The sequence below is a fragment of the Micropterus dolomieu genome, linkage group LG11 (genome assembly GCF_021292245.1).
Source record: "Micropterus dolomieu isolate WLL.071019.BEF.003 ecotype Adirondacks linkage group LG11, ASM2129224v1, whole genome shotgun sequence".
Classification (NCBI taxonomy): domain Eukaryota; kingdom Metazoa; phylum Chordata; class Actinopteri; order Centrarchiformes; family Centrarchidae; genus Micropterus; species Micropterus dolomieu.
The window spans coordinates 20885347-20905321 of NC_060160.1; the positions used below are offsets into that span (position 1 = coordinate 20885347).

General features: G+C 44.9%; 1 protein-coding gene across 1 annotated transcript in view; it reads right to left on the reverse strand.

The window, feature by feature from the left end:
- Positions 1 to 1040: 1040 nt before the first annotated feature.
- Positions 1041 to 19975, reverse strand: part of runx3 (RUNX family transcription factor 3) — a 93935-nt gene continuing 75000 nt past the window's right edge. The window contains exons 6-8 of the mRNA XM_046062755.1: positions 12919 to 13062; positions 6928 to 7002; positions 1041 to 2338 (exon numbers count right to left, since the gene is read on the reverse strand). Of these exons, the coding sequence (XP_045918711.1) occupies positions 1860 to 2338; positions 6928 to 7002; positions 12919 to 13062 (698 nt within the window). The 3' untranslated portion in view covers positions 1041 to 1859. The remainder of the gene's footprint in view (positions 2339 to 6927; positions 7003 to 12918; positions 13063 to 19975) is intronic.

The following is a 19975-nucleotide window of genomic DNA, read 5'->3' on the forward strand; positions in this document are numbered from 1 at the left end:
AGGGACCTGTGCACAACAAGGGAAGGTTTTTGTGCATAACTGCCCTTGGTGTTGGTAAGAAGATACCACTCTGACCCCACGTCCTCCTTCTACCCCTTCATCCTCACACTCTTCCTCATCCAGGGATAGAGGGATCACGTGTAACTGCAGGGGAAAGGCCATCTGGACACAGGGAATGTGCACACACACCTGTGGTGCAGGAATGTGTGTGTGTGTGTGTGTCTGTGTGTGTCTGTGTGTCTAATCATGAAATCATTGATTACTTGATGAAGGATTTTTTAAAAGGACACACGAAGTGTGTTCATCAAATATATGTGAAGGAATATTTAATATTTAGTTCGGCAGAGTTTCAGATAGTTTTAAATACATAACCAAGAAGGAGAAATGAAAGTTCAAACATAGTGCAAAAATCAAGCGACTGGCTTATTTAGCGCAGAAAGGCAATTTGGAAAAAGATTCACCTAGATACACCGTCTCACTAACAGAATCTGTTGGGTGTGGTTCATAAGGAATAAAAGTTTTTAGTGCATCAAAGCTACATTGGAAGACAAAATAATTACATTAAAGGTTTTGTTTTTTATAATTTAGTAGCAATATATTACACAAATTCCAAATTTATACTTAACAACAAAATATGGTATATATACTGTGTGTGTGTGTGTGTGTGTGTGTGTGTATGTGTGTATGTGTGTATGTGTGTGTATATATATATATATATATATATATATATATATATATATATATATATATATATGTGTATGGAAAGGTAGAGAGAAATGCTTAAGGATTTTGTGTATATGCGCACATTTCCTCACAATTTGGCTCAAATAAATAGAAAAAGTAAACTGGCATCCAGTTCAAAAATACCAGACTAGGACTTTTTTTCCAGAAAAAGGTTTGAATGAGAAATTTAAGGAAAAGATGAAGAGAAGACACAACAGGATTTAAATATTCGTGCAGGAAAAGAAACCAATAGGACAGGTTGTCTTTTACATTCCTCAAAATATCAGCCATTGTCCTGTTGAAACACGACACTGATGACACAGCAGAGGAGAATTCATTTCTTAAACATGTGAGTCCTGACAGATAAAATGCTTTTCTCTCGAAGATGCAGCGATTGTGTTGAAGCATCCACTGCATACTGTAGCACCGAAGGCTAATGTGTCCAATTGGATAATAAATTAGGCAACAAGGGACTGCATCAGTACTGTGAGCACATAAAACAGCCCTGGATACAACTGAAGATCACAACTGAAACAGTACCTTTGCAAATTTTACAGAAATTAAAGCTTAAAAGGAACGATTGCTACAGCAGTGCAGTCATGCCTGGGGAGGATGTCGGAGTCACTCGAGGGAGCTAACATCCATTCCGACTGCTCTTCTCACCATAGCAAGTGAGTTGAATCAGTCCGAACAGTCTGATACATGTCTGCTGTGGTTTTTCAGTCAACTGTACTGATCAGACCGCCATTGTCTTTTGTCTTTCATGAGTACCTGCTTACACCAGACAAATGATCCTGAAAGGTCACTATGGCTTCTCTGGTGTTACCCCAGGTCTATTTACAGTTTCAGCTGAACGTCATCTCAACTTACATGGCTTTTATAGTCCTTTAAGAGTACATGTTTTAGCACAGTGCAGGAGTTTACTCAAAATTTACAAAATACATGGAAGTCTTGAGAGAGTTGGTAAAACGCAGAAAATCTTTAAAGCGAGTGCTGGAGAAATAAAAAGACAAACATGCAGCATTTCTCTTTTTTTGTTTTTTTTCTTTCAGTGTTCATCTTTTTTTGTTCATCATCCTCTTTACATTTCCTGCCTTGCTTCTCCCACACCCTCTGATTGTCTAGCTGTCTGTCAGTCAGTAAGGCCTCCAGACGGACTCATCCAAACGGCCTGAGCTCATTGCAGTGGGGGAGTTGCTGTGGCTGCCGTCGGCCTCCACACCCTCACTCTGGGTGTTCAGGCCCGGGTTCATCAGGCTGTTGGTCCCTGCGGTGCCCGTGGCCCCCGAGCAGGACAGCAGGCGGGTGGGGGAACGCTCGCCCCCGGTGTTTCCCGGCGCCACCATGGAGAACTGGTAAGATCCAGAACCTGTGCCGTAATACAGGTAGGAGTTGGACTGGAAATTCTGGGACTGGTTGTTTGAGTAGGGGGGTGGCAGGTAGGTGTGGTATCTAGAAGAGGCTGACATGCTGAGGCCACTGATGCCAGTGCTGGAGGTGTTGGCAGAGTAGGGGAAGGCCCCGGGGTAGTGCATGCGGGGGTCTGAGAAGCGAGGGTCAGTCAGTGGCGACAGAGACGGGAAGCTGGTCCTCTGTTGAAAGAGATCTGAAGTCCCTGTTGGCAGAAACAAAAAACAAAGGGCTGAGAGTCAGCAAACATTAAGCCATGAATGAAAACTGCTGTTGTGATTATGAAACAAGGAGATTTCTCATTTTCTATTATTCTAAAAAACAACCCTCATCTACAGAACAGCAAATTTCCCCAAACCCCCAATTCTGAGCTCAGATTTCTTGCGATATGCCTGACCATGGAAATGTTTGCTCAAAGTAATGAACTGAGACATTTTTTTGCTTAATAGCAGTCATCAAACACTGACAGCACATCACCCCACAGCCCCGTGCACAAGCCTGAAGTTATGAAAAGGCCCCCTTGCCCCAGCCCTCCTACCACTCCTTCAAAAGGAGAGCAACCTACAGTATTCTGTCTTTCTCAGAGCAATGAAAAGAGGCATTGTCAGCGCTGAGGGGTTCTTTGTATAAACACCAACGGCTTGTTGCACTGTTGTGCAACTCATCATGAATCATACTTGGGCGACAGAGGCAGACGGTCACAATCAGAGACAGACAAGGAAAATGAAAGGAAAGAGGGCGAGGGAGGAAGAGAAACATAGAAAGAGAAGAGTGTTTCTGTGTGAATATCCACTAAAGTAATGTGAATCACAGTCCAGGGCCTGTCAGAGTTAACTGCTAAGTGTAATCTCACAGGTAACAGAGCACTGTGAACCCAGCTGTCAGGACTTCAGTTTCACTGCACACATTTTAATTTATTCAGCTGAGAAAAGGGAAATAGAAATATTGCTTGGCAGTTTGCTTCTCTGAGATTTGGGGCCGCTACTGTCACCAACTTAGATCCTTAAGTCAAACACCACATTGCCCCTCTCACTTAACTGAGGCGAATTATTGGCTGACTTTACATCCTGAGATTCGGATATGAACCCATTTGCAGTCGTGTAGGACTGAGCTCTGCCTGCTGCCACCTACTGTAGTATTTGGACCCTGGTACTGGGACAATTATGTTCCATATTTTTGTTGTATTATGTAAGTTAGAAGGTATATCAGTTTTATGGGGTTAAAGTCACAGAGGTCATTCTTAGTAAACCTCTACTGTATTTCCCTCTCCTTTTGACTTCTCAGGTCAGTTTGTAGTTTTTATCACTACAAAGTACCAATCAGGTAAATCAGATACTAGCACTAACATTATGCACATGCATTATAATTCTTATTCAGAGGTGTGTAAATGAAGTCTTGTCTGACAAGTTAAGCATGTCGAGTCATTACGCTCATGACACTCAGATATTTTGGAAGAAGGTCAGGTGGCCAACAGCCAGGCCAAAATACTCTGGAGTTGTAAACGCCCTTCATGTTGTTGTACGCCACAATGACTAGGGAGAGTTCCTCATACCTGGTGTCAACAAACGGTACGCTCAGTCCACACCTGTGGCTCGTACACACGCTCACACACACCTCAGTCCATGGTTATTTGTTTGTCCGCATGTGGCTTTCACGGGTCCAATGTTCCCACATGACTGCGAGTGTAAAATGTGGATTTGTATGGCAGAGAAAAGAGAGCTTGTATTTGTGAAATAGCAAGCGCTTGCACGCCACAGCCCTGAGGGGGGAGAATGCCAAACTTGCGTGCCACAGTCTTGTTGAAATGTCTTTTCCCTATGTCTGGAGAACTGGGTCCATTTTCAGCTACAAAAAAATCTGTTCCTTTGCAATTTCCACGGCCCCTGCTATATTCATTTTTTTTTTTCTCGACAACACATTTCTGCAGTTGAATTTCCTCTTCTTTTTGGGATGAGGGAGTTTGGTGGTAGTGGGGGGGGCTGTTTCTTTTTCCAGAGTCTACCAGGCACCGGAGTCAGGCTGCATATCTGATTTCACGTGAGGAAAATCCAAGACTTCAGCTGCTGTTGATTCGGCCCACTAATTCCTACCGGACTCCCAAAAAGCCTTTGCGCTCTCTCTCTCTCTCCGCTCTCTCGCTCTCTCTCTCTCTCTCTTCATCTCTCTCTGTCTGTGCTAACTTTAGGCTTCAGGGTGAAGCTAGGGAGGGGATGTGTGGCATGGGGACTTGATGGCTCTGACTGCTGTGGCCCACCACCGCACATGATCTCCAGTTAATTGGAGTCGGTAGAAACGTGTTGGCTAAACTGCGGTGGGGATCGACTCCTGTGTTCTGTCAGGGGAAACTGGACTGGACACTTATCACAACACCTTAATGGGCTTGTGCAGTATCAAGCTCTTGACTCTGAGCCAGGAGGAGCCTGCTACCACCTAAAACACTCTATAGCACAGTAGCTCCCTCTGGAGGAGAGGGCTGAACAAACTATTTTGCAATTGAGAAGCAAAGTTCTGCAGTCTGCTTTTCTCCTTCTTAACCATGTTACATACCTTACTGCATCCCCACCCTCCCCCACCCAGTATAAGTACAGGCTTCACTGTTGTGGCTGTGGTAACCGTGGTGTATCTTTGGCAGAGAGGGTCTTCCTAACTGAGCCTAGTAGTAGCTGCCTGTAACCTCTGTGGCCCAAAACCACACATGATCTCCATTAGGCTCATCTGAAACGTGTTGACTAAATTGCAGGGACAGGAGAGGGGATGGACCCCAGAGGGCTAGCTGGCACAGCCTGCTGTCTGTGATGCTCCCAGTCTATGAAGCGGGTAGCTGGGAATCAGAGCTTTTATGGAGAACATAATGTTCCAGCCCTCTCTTTCCTCTTCTAGCTTTGAAGCATAGTGCAACGCACTTATTTAATTCTGAAACACCAAGGGTGGAGTCCTCCTCCTTTCTGCTTAGCTCAAGAAGTCCACTAGTCCACAGTCAAGCGTGTAACCCAGATATGACAGGAGGTTTGCCTTATTTGCGTATGGGAGAAACTGATTTTGGTTGTTAACATAAGGGCAAGTTTGAGGCGCCCATGTCTGTGTGTGTAATTGTGCGCAGAATAATGTGTGTGTGTGTGCGTGCGTGCGTGTCCGCGTGTGGTGGGCTGGCAATGGGGAGATGCAAATCCAGGCGCTCACCTGTGAAATGTTTACTCAGGCTTGATGCAAACTGTGACGGCCAGCGCCCAGGGAATGGTGTCTCAGGCAAATAAGCGGAGGGAAAGGGAGAGAGAAAACCCCAGACTCATCCAGCTTCACGTAAAGACACACTGTGTTGTGCTGTCAAACTGTTTTCTAATCCTCTCCCTCATATCGTCCCTAAAGAAACTAACTCCTTAGAGAGCTTCTGTTTTATATACGGACTGGTTTGGGTGGTTTGAACAATGGATGTCATGAGGATGAGCAGTCATTGTTGATAACAGGGTGATGATGACAAAGCAACACAAGGCCAGGGCAGAGCTGCTGCTGCGCAGGCCAAAGAATAGGAGACCCAAATGAACACAAATGATCTCCAGGTGTTTTTTTAAGCAGCAAGGCTTTAGGGCTGGAGCATCATGTCGAATGCAAATGATAATCACCTCTGTTCTGTGGCACCATGGTCAACAGCCCAAAAGCCTCATCCATGTTGGGCACTTTATCATGTGAGCACAGAGGATTTTGCATGTCCCCAACTTGTGACATGCAATACAAGCAAGGGTAAAGGAAGTCTGTGATTACAAAAAAAACGGATTTTCCTAATGCGTCGACAACCAGGGCGACATGAATAATATGTTTGCTTGTCGAGTAAATCCTTTACTCTGAGAGATATGACACTTCCTTGTAAAGCCACTGACGTGATGTTTGTGTTTTGCTGACCCTAGACCACGTATACTGTTATTGTAAGGACAAAGATATATGAATACATGTAGCATCATCATTTATTACACCTTTTTTTTTCTCTGCCACATTTTCTTTACAGTCTGGATGTCCTTGCATTTCAAGTTCAGGCTGTAATGTCTCAAAGAAATGCTTTTAATAGCCATCACTGTCAGCCACATTTTTCACACTATTGTGAATGTCTTGCTTTGCAGTGAATCTTGCCTCGCACAAGCAGTAACATATGTAAATATGTAATTCCCCGGTCTCAATACTTGATACTTCAGGCATTGTGTTATATCTGCCGAATTGTTGAAAAAAGAGCAAGATCAGTGAGCCAAGCCTAAAAGTGTTTTTAGTCTTTCATTCTCTTTGTGTGTGTGTGTGTGTGTGTGTGTGTCCTCATCAGAGTGTGAGTGGGTGACTCAGCATGTCTGGTGTGGTGTAGCGGTTTCTGGGTAGGGGACGGAAAGAAGACTGAGGGGGCTGTTAGACAGCAGCAAAGATCCAAATCGCCAAGAAACAAATAAAAGAAAAAAGAAGTGGGAGGGAAGCAAGAAGAAGAAGAAGAAGAAGAAGGCAGGCAGGGTGGTGGCGTCCTAGGAATGTTCTGGGGTGTAGTTAGGGCCCTACGGGCAAAACGAAACAGACTCCAAAATTGTCACAACGAATGGCACACCCTGGCATGTCTTGTGCTCGCCTTTCCCGCTTCTCCTCTTTATATTGTTGTATTGTATTGTCAGATTGTTTCAATTTTAAAGGCTGTCAGAGCTTCTACTAACTGCCGAGCTTTAAGTGAGGAAAAAATATTAAAAAGGCTTGAAAGAGTAGCCAAAAGCATAGTTACACAGAAGTCTATGCATAGTAAAACAGAAGAAGGGCATTGTAATTTCTTACCTGGCCATGGTCGGAGGTCCTCCTCCACCTTGCATGTCTTCAGAGCGGGGGTGTCCATTTGATCCTGCCACAGGGCTGTTGTAACACACATATGAACAATAGGTGAACACTAGAATCTACTCCATTGGAAATAATTCAGTGGATGAATTGTGTTTGTGTAGGAGTGTAACATTTTTCTACTTTGTGGAACGAGGAGAAATGGGTGAGCTGCATATGTGTACAGGGTGAGGAAGTCACTGCCTGTGTCATAGAAATCTGAAGTATGAGCCAAAAACCTCCTCACGACAGACTTGTCAAAACTGTCTTGACTTCTGGAGATGTCTTCCTGTCACAGGTTGGCCTCTGCTGACAGAGCAGTGAAAACTGAGAAGAGGAGGGGTGGTTTTCTCACCAGAGTGAGACCAGTCCTGGAAAAACATGCTTGATGGGTGCATGGGAGATATTTTTGGGTCTTTCAGGCGAGACACTGGAGGGGCAGTGGAGACCTGTGAGGTGCAGGACACTCGCTAGCCTGTCCAGCCGAGCTGTCAGGAAGGGAAAGAGGGTCAAGGACCGACTGGCCCAATGCGTGGGACCCTGCTTCACACTCAATGGCCACACCGCAGGAGGGCTGACACAAACAGGGGCTGTTTGCTCTAGGTCTGAGAAGGTGCAGTTGTTACAAGACAACTTGCACGGAGCTTTGTGGACATAGGCAGTCTCTGCACATTAGTTGTACAGAAGTCTAGTCTACAGGGTTACCTATTGTTAAAAACATTTTTCCTCAAATTTATACATAAATATTTTCATCATAAACAGAAGACAGAAGCCTGCACATTATATAACCATGTCATGGTGCTGTACCTTTACTGACAGCAGCAGTCAGCCATGTGGTATCGCTATGACCCTCCGCTGTTGAGACACCGCAATATAGTAAACTCCTAACCTCCTGTAGTGGCAATTAGGAAGGAGAAGGATGCCAGAAGCAGAGAGGGGGGTGGCACTAGGCTGTTCACCTATAGCCGCACTGAGCTCAGCATGTGTAAGATCTGTGCTTCCCCTGGAGCTCCTCCACTTCCTTTGCAAAGGCCCAAATCAGCACTCAGTCACTGAGAGGTCCTGCACTATGCCTCACAATGGCAAATTCTTAAACATAAATGGCCTTATTCAGAAAGGCTTCCAAGCAGCTGGTGCGATTCGCTCAAGAAAATAAACATTTCCTTCAAATATTTTGATTGGCCAGCAGACAACGTCAATACCAGAGGCACAGATTACCCCTGTTAATAAGAGCACCAACCCCCTGGGCGGAGCTGAGGAGTGTGGAAGGCAGGGGCTGAAGTGGGAAGAAGCGGCGACTGCGTCACAAATAAGAAGCTTTGGGGTAGTGCCAGTGTAGTTTTGGGGAAGACACAAATAAACACATGCGCTGCTTTTGAAGTGCATGTGTAGATGAAAGGGGTGGCTGAGACGATGTTTGAGCCAAAATGGCATCCATCCTCGTGACTCCGGATCCAGCAACGCCTCCGAGACATGTAATGCGCCTGCAGTAATGAAGCGTGTCATTGAGACACAGTGAATACCGGTCCTTGTGCTGGCTTCCTGTTTCGCTTAGGCCTTAGGCGTCGCAACGGGGAGAGAATGTGAGAGAGCAAGCAAGAGAGAAAGAAAGACGCCAGCAAGGGAAGGAGAGAGAAAGAGAGCGTGTTAGAGAGGGGAGGAACACGGCCTTGGCTCAGCTATGTGGGACATTTGATATGTCTTTTGAGCCCTCACTTATAACGTGAGCAAAAACAAACACATGGGCTGAAAAATCCTGTGTTCTCTTTGAGAGCTCGTCGTCCTCCCACCCTTCCCCTCTCCCCAGACTCAATAGAGACTGTTCATGGCACACATGTAGTTTCTGTAATTGCTGAAATGTAAAACTTAGCCTGACTCTGATGTGAAATTATAACTTACACAAACAGTCGAGTCTGGTAAGAAACAACTTGCTCTCACTTCTCTTTTTCTTTCATTTTTTTTCACCAAGGAGGCAGATTCCATTTTTTTTTTTTGTTGAAGAACAAAAACATTTTCAGTTTGAATTATTCATCTCAGGGTCACAAAAAGAGAAAAACCACAAGTGAGGCTTTAAGGCACCATAACAAATAAACTCCGTGGCGGCCATTGACATATTATGTAAATAGTGGAGTGCAGAAGTAAAACAGAGTGTCTAAAGGACTGATCCAGATTCCTGCTCGTTTTGGTTGTATTGGCCTCAGAGGGCCAGCTTCCTGCTTGGGTTTGGCAGAAATCAGCATGAAACCCAACTAGCGTGACGGCTATACTCAAAAGTCCACACCACAACTACCTGACGGTGCTAATTTCCTGTCTTGCTCTTGTTTCTAATTGGCTGATCATGTCATTCTGGATGTGTGAATTAGTGTGAGCCCCTCGGTTGCGGCACTAGCAGAGTGCCGCCTCGAACCTGGGGGGGCCGGCCAACTTGTTTATGTGGAGTAAACAGTGTGGTCACTGTGGACGAGGCAGGAGGGACATGGCTGCATTGGGCTGGTTCTCCATCAAACAGGACTTTCTCAAGTTAAGTCCAGCCCAAAGGCCACAGCCTGAACATACTGAACAAGAGGGCCAAAGCACAGCTGCAGCAGATGTGTGCCAGTTGTGCAAGAGGAAGCCAGAGGTATCAACATTTATAATAGTGTCATAAATAGAATTTATAAAAAATAGAATTAGCAGGATGGATGCTGAGTACTTTAAAACGTCTGTAACATATTATTTCCGCAAGATTCTACTGATATTTTCAATAATATCACCACCCGCTCATACAGACAGGCACACACTCACATTCAAACTTGTACACACACACACACACACACACACACACACATACACTATTGGGCCCTCATCAAAGCAATGAGCACTTGACTTGATGGCGGAACGTTATGCTAGTATCTCATATTCATCTTGAGAGAGGAACACACAGGTGTTGGAACAAGTAACATGTTAAATGATACCACCTCAAAAGTGCCAGGACTTTTTTTGGGATGATTAAATTGCTGCTGTATTTCTTTTTCCCCCTCTCTTACTGTTAAAACACATTTAAGTTAAAAGAGCCGCTTTCTTCTCGGCTGTCTGTTAGAGGCTGTGCCAGGGGCTTGTTGAGTTTTGTCTGCATTTAAAATGGAACAAGGTAAAACTGGAATCTGTTTTCTACTTTGCACAATCAGATTTTCTATCGTGTGTATGCTTTACTTAAGAGTGGAAAGAACTGTGTATCTATTATAAATGCAATGTCACGGTTAGATGTTAAAGGATAAACTAAATTCAGTGTCAGAGGAAGAGAAAAAACTGCCACCCACAGACACATATAGTATACACATGTACCTCACTTGAGGTTTTGAAAACCAGAATAACAATTTAGTACTTGATTGTCTGAGTGTCAGATTTGCTTGACTGCACTAGTTGAACAACGCGTTTTCAACCACACACACACACACTGTCCCTCCGCCCTTGCTGAGAATCATTCCACATGTCTACCAGGCTTACCTGTGGCCACAGAAGAACAAAAACAAGCAGCGAATGCAGCGTCTGCCAGCGTGCAGGAAGCCTGTCACTGCATGCACTGTAATGAGCTCTTAATTACCCTGTCTGTCTGGGGCACTAGCGTAGAGAACTTGCAACACTAGCACAGAATTGTGAAGGTGTGTGTATGTATTGTGTTTTCAATGTGCCTATGGTGCAATCGTCTGCATGTGTGTGTGTGTGTTTGTGTGATTTAAGAATCCAGGGTAGCATTGAGCAGATGTCTGGAGACACGTCCTGTTGACAAGAAAACTGAGACAGTATTTCATAGCTCAGACAACAAAATGAAGCAAGGAGGCTTTAGGAGGAGATGACACTGTATTTTCTTATTTAGTCGTCTTCAAGGGGAAAATGCAAGGTTCCAGCTGCAGAAAATGGAAAACATCTTTTGTAACAGCAAGACGGGAATCCATTTAATTATAACGTGTTGATGGGCCATCTATCACCCGGCAATTCTCAAACAAACAGGGCCCGGGATTTAAAGTATCTGCAAAATACAACAGTGTCTGGCAGGGCCGCCAAAAGCTGAGACGTGTGTGCTGTTGATATGTAAACACCTCCCTGTGTATCTGAATGGGATTTATTACAACATGTCTATTTATGTTTGAGCTTCGCTTATAATACTGTGGTGTTGTTGTTTGCGCATGATTCCGACACGTACGGGAGCGCTCTGTGCGATGTGTGCCGCGACATACATTTCCAGTCTGCTGCTCATACACTCCAACAGATAGACAAAGTGGGAGGGAGAAGGGCTCTCTGTTCTGTTATTTAATTATTTTACCACTCTTGTCCTGCGGTATGCCGTCATGATGGTAATACCATAGATTAAGGTGTGTGGTTTTTACAGCCCTTCCCCTCGTCTGTCTCACTCACACTTCTTATAGACGGCCTCCAGTCACCGGCAGCTGTAACGTAAAGCTCAAGGCCTTTCTGACAGTTCCAACTGATGTTAATGTGTTGTGTCTGCTCACTGTGTATGTACTGTACATGTGTGTGTTGCACCATCACAGCCCTTTGAAGCCTGACAAGCCTATGACTTTCCTATAATACTAGCCTTAATCCTGTGCAAGGCAGATGAGAGCACAGCAAGAGCTGCTCTTCGTCTGCTGTCTGGACCAAGTCTGTACACCTCTCCCTGCCCCCCCCATTCAAGTCAGTATAAGCTTAGCTTCAGGGGGCTTTTTATTGGCAGACAACCTACAGAGCTCACGCCAGCCTCTAAACCATCAGAAAATTATAATCACAGTGGCTGTATTGTGTTGAAGCTCCACAGTGTTTATTTTCAGCATAACCAGTCAGTGGTGTTCCTAAAATGGCTGACATGGTTTCTCCTTGGTACAGGCTGTGCGAGGGAACAAAATCAATATCAGCAGTAAGGACACAGGGATGCAGGGTGAAAGACCCTGTGTTCCCCACAGTCAGCTGTTAGATAGGCCCATACTGGTGACTCAGTGCTGGCGAAGCTACGCACAAGGCCAAACACCGGTGTATGGCTGTGATACACACTGATAGAGTTCCACCCACACATGGCCGAGAGCTTCCAAACAAGCCCTCCTGTACACAGCAACATGCTGATACAAAGGTAATGAGATTCATTAGCCAGCATGAGAACTAGAGAGTGGGTGGAAGAAGAGGGCACACTATATATATATATATATATATATAATGTGTGTGTGTGTTTAGTCTGCATGCTTCCAGACATGGCATCCTGTTAAAGACGCTCTGACATGTGACGGAGAGTGAACACTCATCCTCACTCCAACCATCACCCACGCAGCTGTCCACAGCGCACACACATATGCATGAAACAACCCCCTCCCCTCCATCACACCACCTCAGTCTGAGTCTCAGGCCCCCTCCCCAACACCACCACCACCACCACCTCCCGCCCCCGCACATTTGACCAGTCTGAGAGTGACGTGATTGCCAAGGTAGCGGGCGGCTGTTACATTCCTGAGGCTGTAGTGTGCGGTGTGCGGAGGCCAGCTTCAGCACCCAGGCCAAGCTCGGTTGGCAGCACCCGCCGTGCCACCTGGCCACAGACTCAACCCTGCATGCTGTGGGGTCCGGACTCACCAACGCAGGGCATCCGGGGACAGAACTGACATGAGCTTCCCCTCGGACAGCCAACACATATACCAGCTCCCAGATTAGTTAGCAGAAGTCCAAAGTCCCCCGTGGAGGAAATGCACATGAAGGGCTTTTGGCTTAGTTCAATGCTGGGTGAACCGCATGTACTGTGTTGATGTGTAACAGATTTGTGTTACGGATTACTTACCCTCTGGTCAAATAAAACTAAATATGTTTGTTTTATTAAAGGAGTTATTTACTTCTAAGTATTGGCAGTTAATGTGAGCTGATTTTACACTGTTGTGATGATTTTGGTGATGAGGATGTTGGTTGCTTGTGGTTGTATGTATCAGTGGTCCTCACCTTGTGCGCTGAGGTGGGTTTGGTGGATGGGACGGGGATTATTGTTCACTGGGCCTATTCGCATATTCCGCTGGTAGCGCTCGATCTCTGACAGCCTGTCCGAGAACTGCATCTTCTGGGGGTCTTCTATCTTCACTCTGTGCCCTGAAACAGCGACATGAGGAGGACGGGTAAGAGAAAAATCAAGGACTTGCCAATTTACCACCTACGCAACCAGGAAAATGGCACAAAATGGCACTTTAAATTTCCAGTTGTACAAAAATAGCAAAAACAATAACTAGAGTCCTATTGGAAAACCTTTCCTTCTTCCAGATTTCTAAATGGAGCCGGGCAGTTTGACATGTCCTGGCAAAAAAAAAAAAAAAAAATCTCTTTGCCTGTCTAAACTGTAATTAGTGTAAAATTGACTTGGACTGTGAAGACCATCAATATTCTCCATTGTAATTCACAAACACTCAGACATGAAATATAAGCGGGGGGGGGGGGGCTGTTACCATGTTTTTCAGCTCACAAATACAAAAATATTATTTGACTGTTAGCAGACCTTGAAATTGGCTAGACACTAAGTGTTACCCAAGCTGCACCTGCTGCCGCGTCATCTGCAGATAACGATAGCATAAGTGGATGAAAATGATTGCTTGAGTAATGCTGTTTTCCCTGAACCTTAAGTATATAAACTAAATAATAAACTCCAAATTGTAACATTTCTATGAACTAAAGACGTTAAGTGATCTTTATCTTGCCACATTTGCCTAAATCAAGAAATAGTGAGAAGATCTGTACCCAATAAACACCCCTCTCACACACACCCACACACACATACATTCAAATCTGACTAACGCAGCACTTAGTCAGAAGGAAACACCCAGACAAGGCTACCAGACCATAAAGTCATCAGTCTTAAACATAACGCATTAAAAAAAAAAGAGAAAGACAGAAGAGAGAGGCGAGGTGTTTTTTTTTTTTATTTGCACAGGAGGTGAGAATTAACTCCGAGTAAGTGAAGCAAGTCTGCTGCCTCTCTTTTATTCAGACCTGGACAGCTAACCAACACACTTAGTGCCCTTATCGCTTTGATGTAGGGAGATGGTAAAGAAAAAAAATCTCTGATCATGCCTTTTATGTAGACACACACGTACAAATACACATGTTCACGCACACTCACACACATACGTGCACATTCTCTACATGTGAACACACCTTAAATTTCAGACGTCAGTCCGGATGAGGGCTATTCCTCTAATGGGAGGAAGAGATTTTAATGTAACTATCAATGCACCAAAACTGTGTGCGAACCAGCATGTATACATTCTGTGGTTTTCTCCCTGGCATCTCTACAGAGTAGCCTAATGTGAAGTAATGGCTGGATTTGAATATTTTATCACTATATAAAGGGGGCAAGACAGACGGACCAATATGGATTTTGCCCGTCCTTTCTCTCCACTGACCCATGGGCAATATATCTTCCCTCGGAGGCTGACCCATGGGTAAAGTTTCCTCTCGTTTACCGCTCTGTCCATTTGTTTGTGCCCACCACCTCCCCTCCATCCCCTCCTTACAAACGATAGAAATATCTAGCAGTGACGGCCTCCAACACACGCAGATACAGATACACAAAAGGTACACAGGCGCACACTGATGCAATGTCTGAACGCAGGCAGGCACTGAAATCAAAAGTGCAGCACAGAAAACGTTGGTACTTTTTTTACTCACACCCACTGATCAACAGTTACGTTGCACTGAGTGAGTGTGTGAGAAAGAGAAAGACTCAGTCATGACTAATCTGTCTGAGCAAAGACAGCAGTTCTGTTGCTGCTCCCCAGCTGTTTTCCCGAGCATTAGGATGTTAGACGCCAAAGGAAAGGACTGTGAGTGTGTGTGTGTTTCCACCGACTGGCCCACCAGTTTGCTCCGTGCCGTTACTCAGGAACATATTCTGGGCGGACACCAGTCGGCACACACACTCTGTGATATCTTTTTATTCACACTCATATGTGGTCCGTCTGCCTTCTCTTTAAACTGTGATGGAAGGAATGAAGGCCAGCGTTCTCTCTCTCTCTCTCTGTCTGTCTCGCTCTCTCTTGCTCTCACACACACACAGTGCCAGGTCCAGGCTCCATCACCCACATAGACACTGTGGCTACTGTCTGTTCCAGGCCAGAGCAGGGGCGGCCAGGGGAAGCAGCCCTCCAAATATAGCCCCTATATGTGTCCTTGTGTAGTTATTAAGAGATTTACACCACCTCAAACGGCTGAGGTCAGGGAAATGATACATCCCACCGCTCACTGGTTGGAAAAAAACAGACAGACAGCAGGGAAAAAAATGATAATTAGTCAGTTTTTCTGTGGCCAATGGTGGTCTAAGATGAATTGGCTGGCTCTTTAGGGATGAAAGTGATCATTCAGCTGCCCACACACACACACACACACACACACACACACACACACACACACACACACACACACACACACACACACACACTTGAGCTGAGCTGTGGATCCCGTGGCCCAATTCCAGTTGGCAGGGACACAGTGTGTTTGGCGACACACTGTTCAAAGCTTCCAGTAGGGGGGTTTAGTGGACTGCGAGAGGGTGATTTCTGGGGGGAGCGGAGGCTTCATTAAAATGAGGCCTGGAGCTCATTTACCCGGGGCCCACAGTTGCTGTTAACACCGCTAATCAACAGGGAGGCGGCTTGAAACTTTGTTTTCCTCTTCTTCTTTGTTTTTCTCTCAGCCTTTGTCTCATGGAAACTAAGCCTATCTGGAGGGCAGCACACTCAGACTTCCTCTCATCTTTTTTAAGACACTTTATTTGCATCCATCTGAATGTTGCTAAGCTTTTTTGTGGCTACCATAGGGATTCTGTAAGACTCTGTATGTGCATCACGTGATATATAAGTTCAAAGGCCTGCTGTGCAAAACTATACTGAATAAAAGAGGAATAATTTGATTACTATTTTGTCCCTTTAAAAAAAAAAAATGAAAATGACTGTTGAGTCTCAGTTTCACTTGGACTTTGGGAGTTCTTTGATTATGAGTTAAGATATGCCTCTACTGTATGATTTAAAGTGAAAAATCATCCTTTAAACTTTTATCTCTGTATTTCTTGCCTTGCTGACAAAAGATTATTATTATTATAGTATTATAGTATATAGTATATATATAGTTATTCAATGTAGAAAAGTTTTTATAACTGTTGTCTAAATCATTACAGTCTCTGCAAGATAGCAACAAAGACACTCAACCTGTATCTTCAATTTAAACCTTGTGTTAATGCGCTCCCTTTGGCCAGTTGACCCTTCCTATAGCCACAGTGTGCCTGCTCCAACCGCCAACATTTGACTTCTACTCTGCAGGTCCGGGGGCCAGAGGGGTGCCACTGTTCCACACCGGCCCCATTTCAGAGGGGTTTCTGTGGTCGGATGAATATTTAATGTGTCAGGGTGCACTTAGGAGAGAATGCCCTTGTTTTTCTCTCTATGATATCATAACCACAAGATAGAGCTGGGAGATGGGGGCCAATGCACACATGAGGCCTAAACAGCAGCGCTCAATACGCACCCAGAACCGAAATGGATGCTAAAGGTTGTGGATTTACTAGCCTCCTCTCAGAGTAGCGGTCGCATCATCTGAAAGCATTATGGAAGTCTATGAAGAACAAATAAAATGCTTGATATAAAATGTCTGGCATTAACAATGTACTGAAAGGCTGTGTTTTGAAGAAATGGGTGTGTTGTTCTCAGCCCTGCTTTGTTTTGTTTGTGTATGTGTGTCTTTTTATTTCCTGATAGTATTTTATCTCCACTGCACAATCACTTGAGATGCTGCTTTGCTCTTTTGCACTCGTGCTTTGAAGCTCATGGAGATGGATTCAAATGTATGCAATGTGAGAAGTGTGAAGTTATTTTTCATAGATTGCACCCAGTGCTCTTAAGATCAGACCACATGAACAGCAAATTCCACCGAGTCTTGCCCAGCCTTCCCTCCACAAAGACAGCTCATATCAGCTCAACACAGACAGTGTTTGCTCAGTAAGGTGACAGCCAGGCCTTAAACGCCAGTGTCACAGCTGAATGATCACCCAATATGACCTGTTTCCTTCCTTCATCCCCCACTTTTTCTTTACTTCTCCCCTCTGTCTCTGTCTGTTTGTCTCTGTCTGCATTGAAAGAAAGAAACATATGTTCCCGTCCAAAGGGAGACACATTAAACACAAGCTCTTTTTAGTAAAGGGCTGGGCGCTTTTTCAGGCGCAAAGTGAAACTCTATCTGGACGGCAAAGGGCAATACGTGCTTTGGCCTTGGCCCAAGTCTGCACTGAATATATTTGAAGTGTAAATATTTGTATTTGACGTATAAATGGACATGATAGGCCTCTGATAACAGACTAGAATTGATTTGGAGTGCAGGTATCACACATAACACTGAAAACTATGTCTGGATTGTAAAGTCTATGTCTAAGTATTGCTATAGGATTACATACAAAAATGTCTTTGCAGTGTAAGAAGCATGTGTGAGTCTAATATGAAGGCTACTGTGATAGCAGCTGTCTGTGATATTTTATCATGTTTGAATGAGATTCTTTTTTGTGTTGATGAGTCAAGTCAATAGTACCACAACTTACAATGCATCTGGCTTTCCTCTTAGGTAAGGTATGCCCATGCTTTATGTGTTCATGTATCGAAAGTAAAGTCTTGAAAAGATGTGAACACAAGAGCAGCGTCCTTATCTAACTTTTGAAACCCCACAGTGCAATGTGGGGCGACAGTTGAGCGTATGTTGCAGGGAGGCCTACTTTCCTGCGAGCAAACTTCCGTTTACCCTCAACAGGCACTGGGGATGTTTCAACATCTGTTGAGCAAAGTGTTGTACACCTGTCTTCCTCTTCCTCCTCTCTAGCAGACCTGAACCCCCTACATTTTCGTTCCCACCCTCCTCCTTTCCGCCCCTCTTTCTTATACTTCCCTTTTCGTTCTATTACTGGCACCACAGCGCAGCTCAAAAAGCATCTCTGCAGCAGTGTATTTGGCACCGTGTCTCCCAAGGCCACCAATCACACAGTTGGGTATTTACAGTGGGACGAATCAAAGTTCTTGTTTTGAGGCTGACCCTGAAGGATGTGGGTTTTACCCTTGGCTGGTGATTGTGGCTGTCTCGTCTGGGCCTAAATGAGTCGATGCTAGCCACACACAGACATTACGCTACTTTACACTTATTTACATAACATTCTCGTAACACTTTCAGAAGTTTTACGACTATATCATTACAATGGATTGAATGCACAGACCATTTATTATTTGGTACATAAACTAAGTGTGAATTGAAGTCTCTGTCATGAACAGGACAGCACTGAATACAGTGGCAAGTGGAGTTTTGTAAAAACATAATTTCCGTCTAAGCTTTCAGGAGGTGGTCAGCAAATGTTTTGACATGCGTTTATATGTAGTGCGCCCTCTCTGACCAGAGCTGGGGGATCATCTGGTCCCTCAGGCAGATGCACCAGTCTCTCTCTGGGGACGTCAGCAGTGTGAAAATCCCCCTCGCAAGCCTGAAAACAAGCTGCTCACAGCGGAAGTTGCTACATGAGACTGTTTGAGCAAAGAGCACAGCCTTCCTTTTCTGATAAGGGGATAAAGCTGTTTGTGTGTGTGTGTGTGTGTGTGTGTGTGTGTGTGTGTGTGTGTGTGTGTGTGTGTGTGTGTGTGTGTGTGTGTGTGCGTGCGCGGAACAGAAGCACTTCCACACAAGGACAGCCCTACAGGCGGCAGGTTGAGGCAGGCAAAGAAAGTGAAGGGGTGTCAAAATAAGGGCCAATGCACCCGGATTCTCTAACAATACAACAACAAGGCCCGTAGCAAGTTTGGAGCAATCATCCCTCTTTTGTTCCACCATCCCATACTGTGTGTGTGTATGTGTGTAACCGTCTTCTAGTTGGGGAGTTGAAGTGTGTTGGGGTTGATATGAAGCTGTTTTTCAGGCCTTTTTGGCTGCTTGCCTGCAGACTTTGTAGATTTCCCAGTGCTGCTGCTGCTGCTTTGGCCTTGTCGAGCACAGAAGGCCTATTTGGCTCCAGTGACAGATCATATTTAAGTAATAAGTTGCATTGAGTGTGTTATTTTAGCTCTAATGGTGAATGGGGTTGTTGTGTGTGTCTGTGTGGCATGCAAGTTCGCGTGTACGTAGTAGTCAGGTTGTTCTAAGCAGTGAGGTGCCGGGGGAAAGGTGGGGGCCTCGCAAGGCTGTGGGAAAGGAAAGCAAGCTGACGCTGTAACATACATCAATGCAACGCCAGCAGATGTGTCAAACGGCTTCGCGTTCACACCTCTGTGCATACTAGCTCACACACAATAATGTGCAACAAGCATGCATTTGCCCCCCTGAACGTGCACACACAGTTCCACAGAAAAGACAACTCATATTCCAGGTGGGTCAAAGTGAATGTGTGAACTTTCCACTGTGTAGGCATTAACATCACTTTCAGTACTTTCTCTGAGGTTATCATGTTAGTGGACTGCTGCAATAGCGTTGCGGTTACAACAATTGACCTCCCTTTTCTGTGATGTTTCCAGCCTATTTTGAAGAGCCAAGACTTCCTTCTGTGTTTACCAAGAGCATTACAACCTTCTCCGCTCCTGGAAGTAAAAGAAAGACCTCGCTACACCTATTATTTGCTCACTGTTCCTAACCATTAAGACCTGAAGAAATAAATATCCAAAACCGCAGGGTGGTGGTACATAGCGTCTTTTCCAGTAACCAGCAGGTGCCTTCTTCCCACAAACCGTCCCCCGCACCACGTCCGTCCCCACTGCCCTAACGCAGAAAACGGTTTATTGTCATAATGCAGCGGGGGAGAAAATATTCCTCCACTCATGGGCCATTTATTTTTCTAAATGCAGAACGGAACTTTTATTGAATTACGGCTGAAAGGTCGTAATGGCTCCCTCCTGTATGGGTCAGTGTAAATAAGGAAGAGTGAGCACACAGAGTGGGCATTTTACTTCCCTTCATAGGTAGGTAAACAGGAAAGACGCTCGGCTGTTTAGTTTAGAGGGGA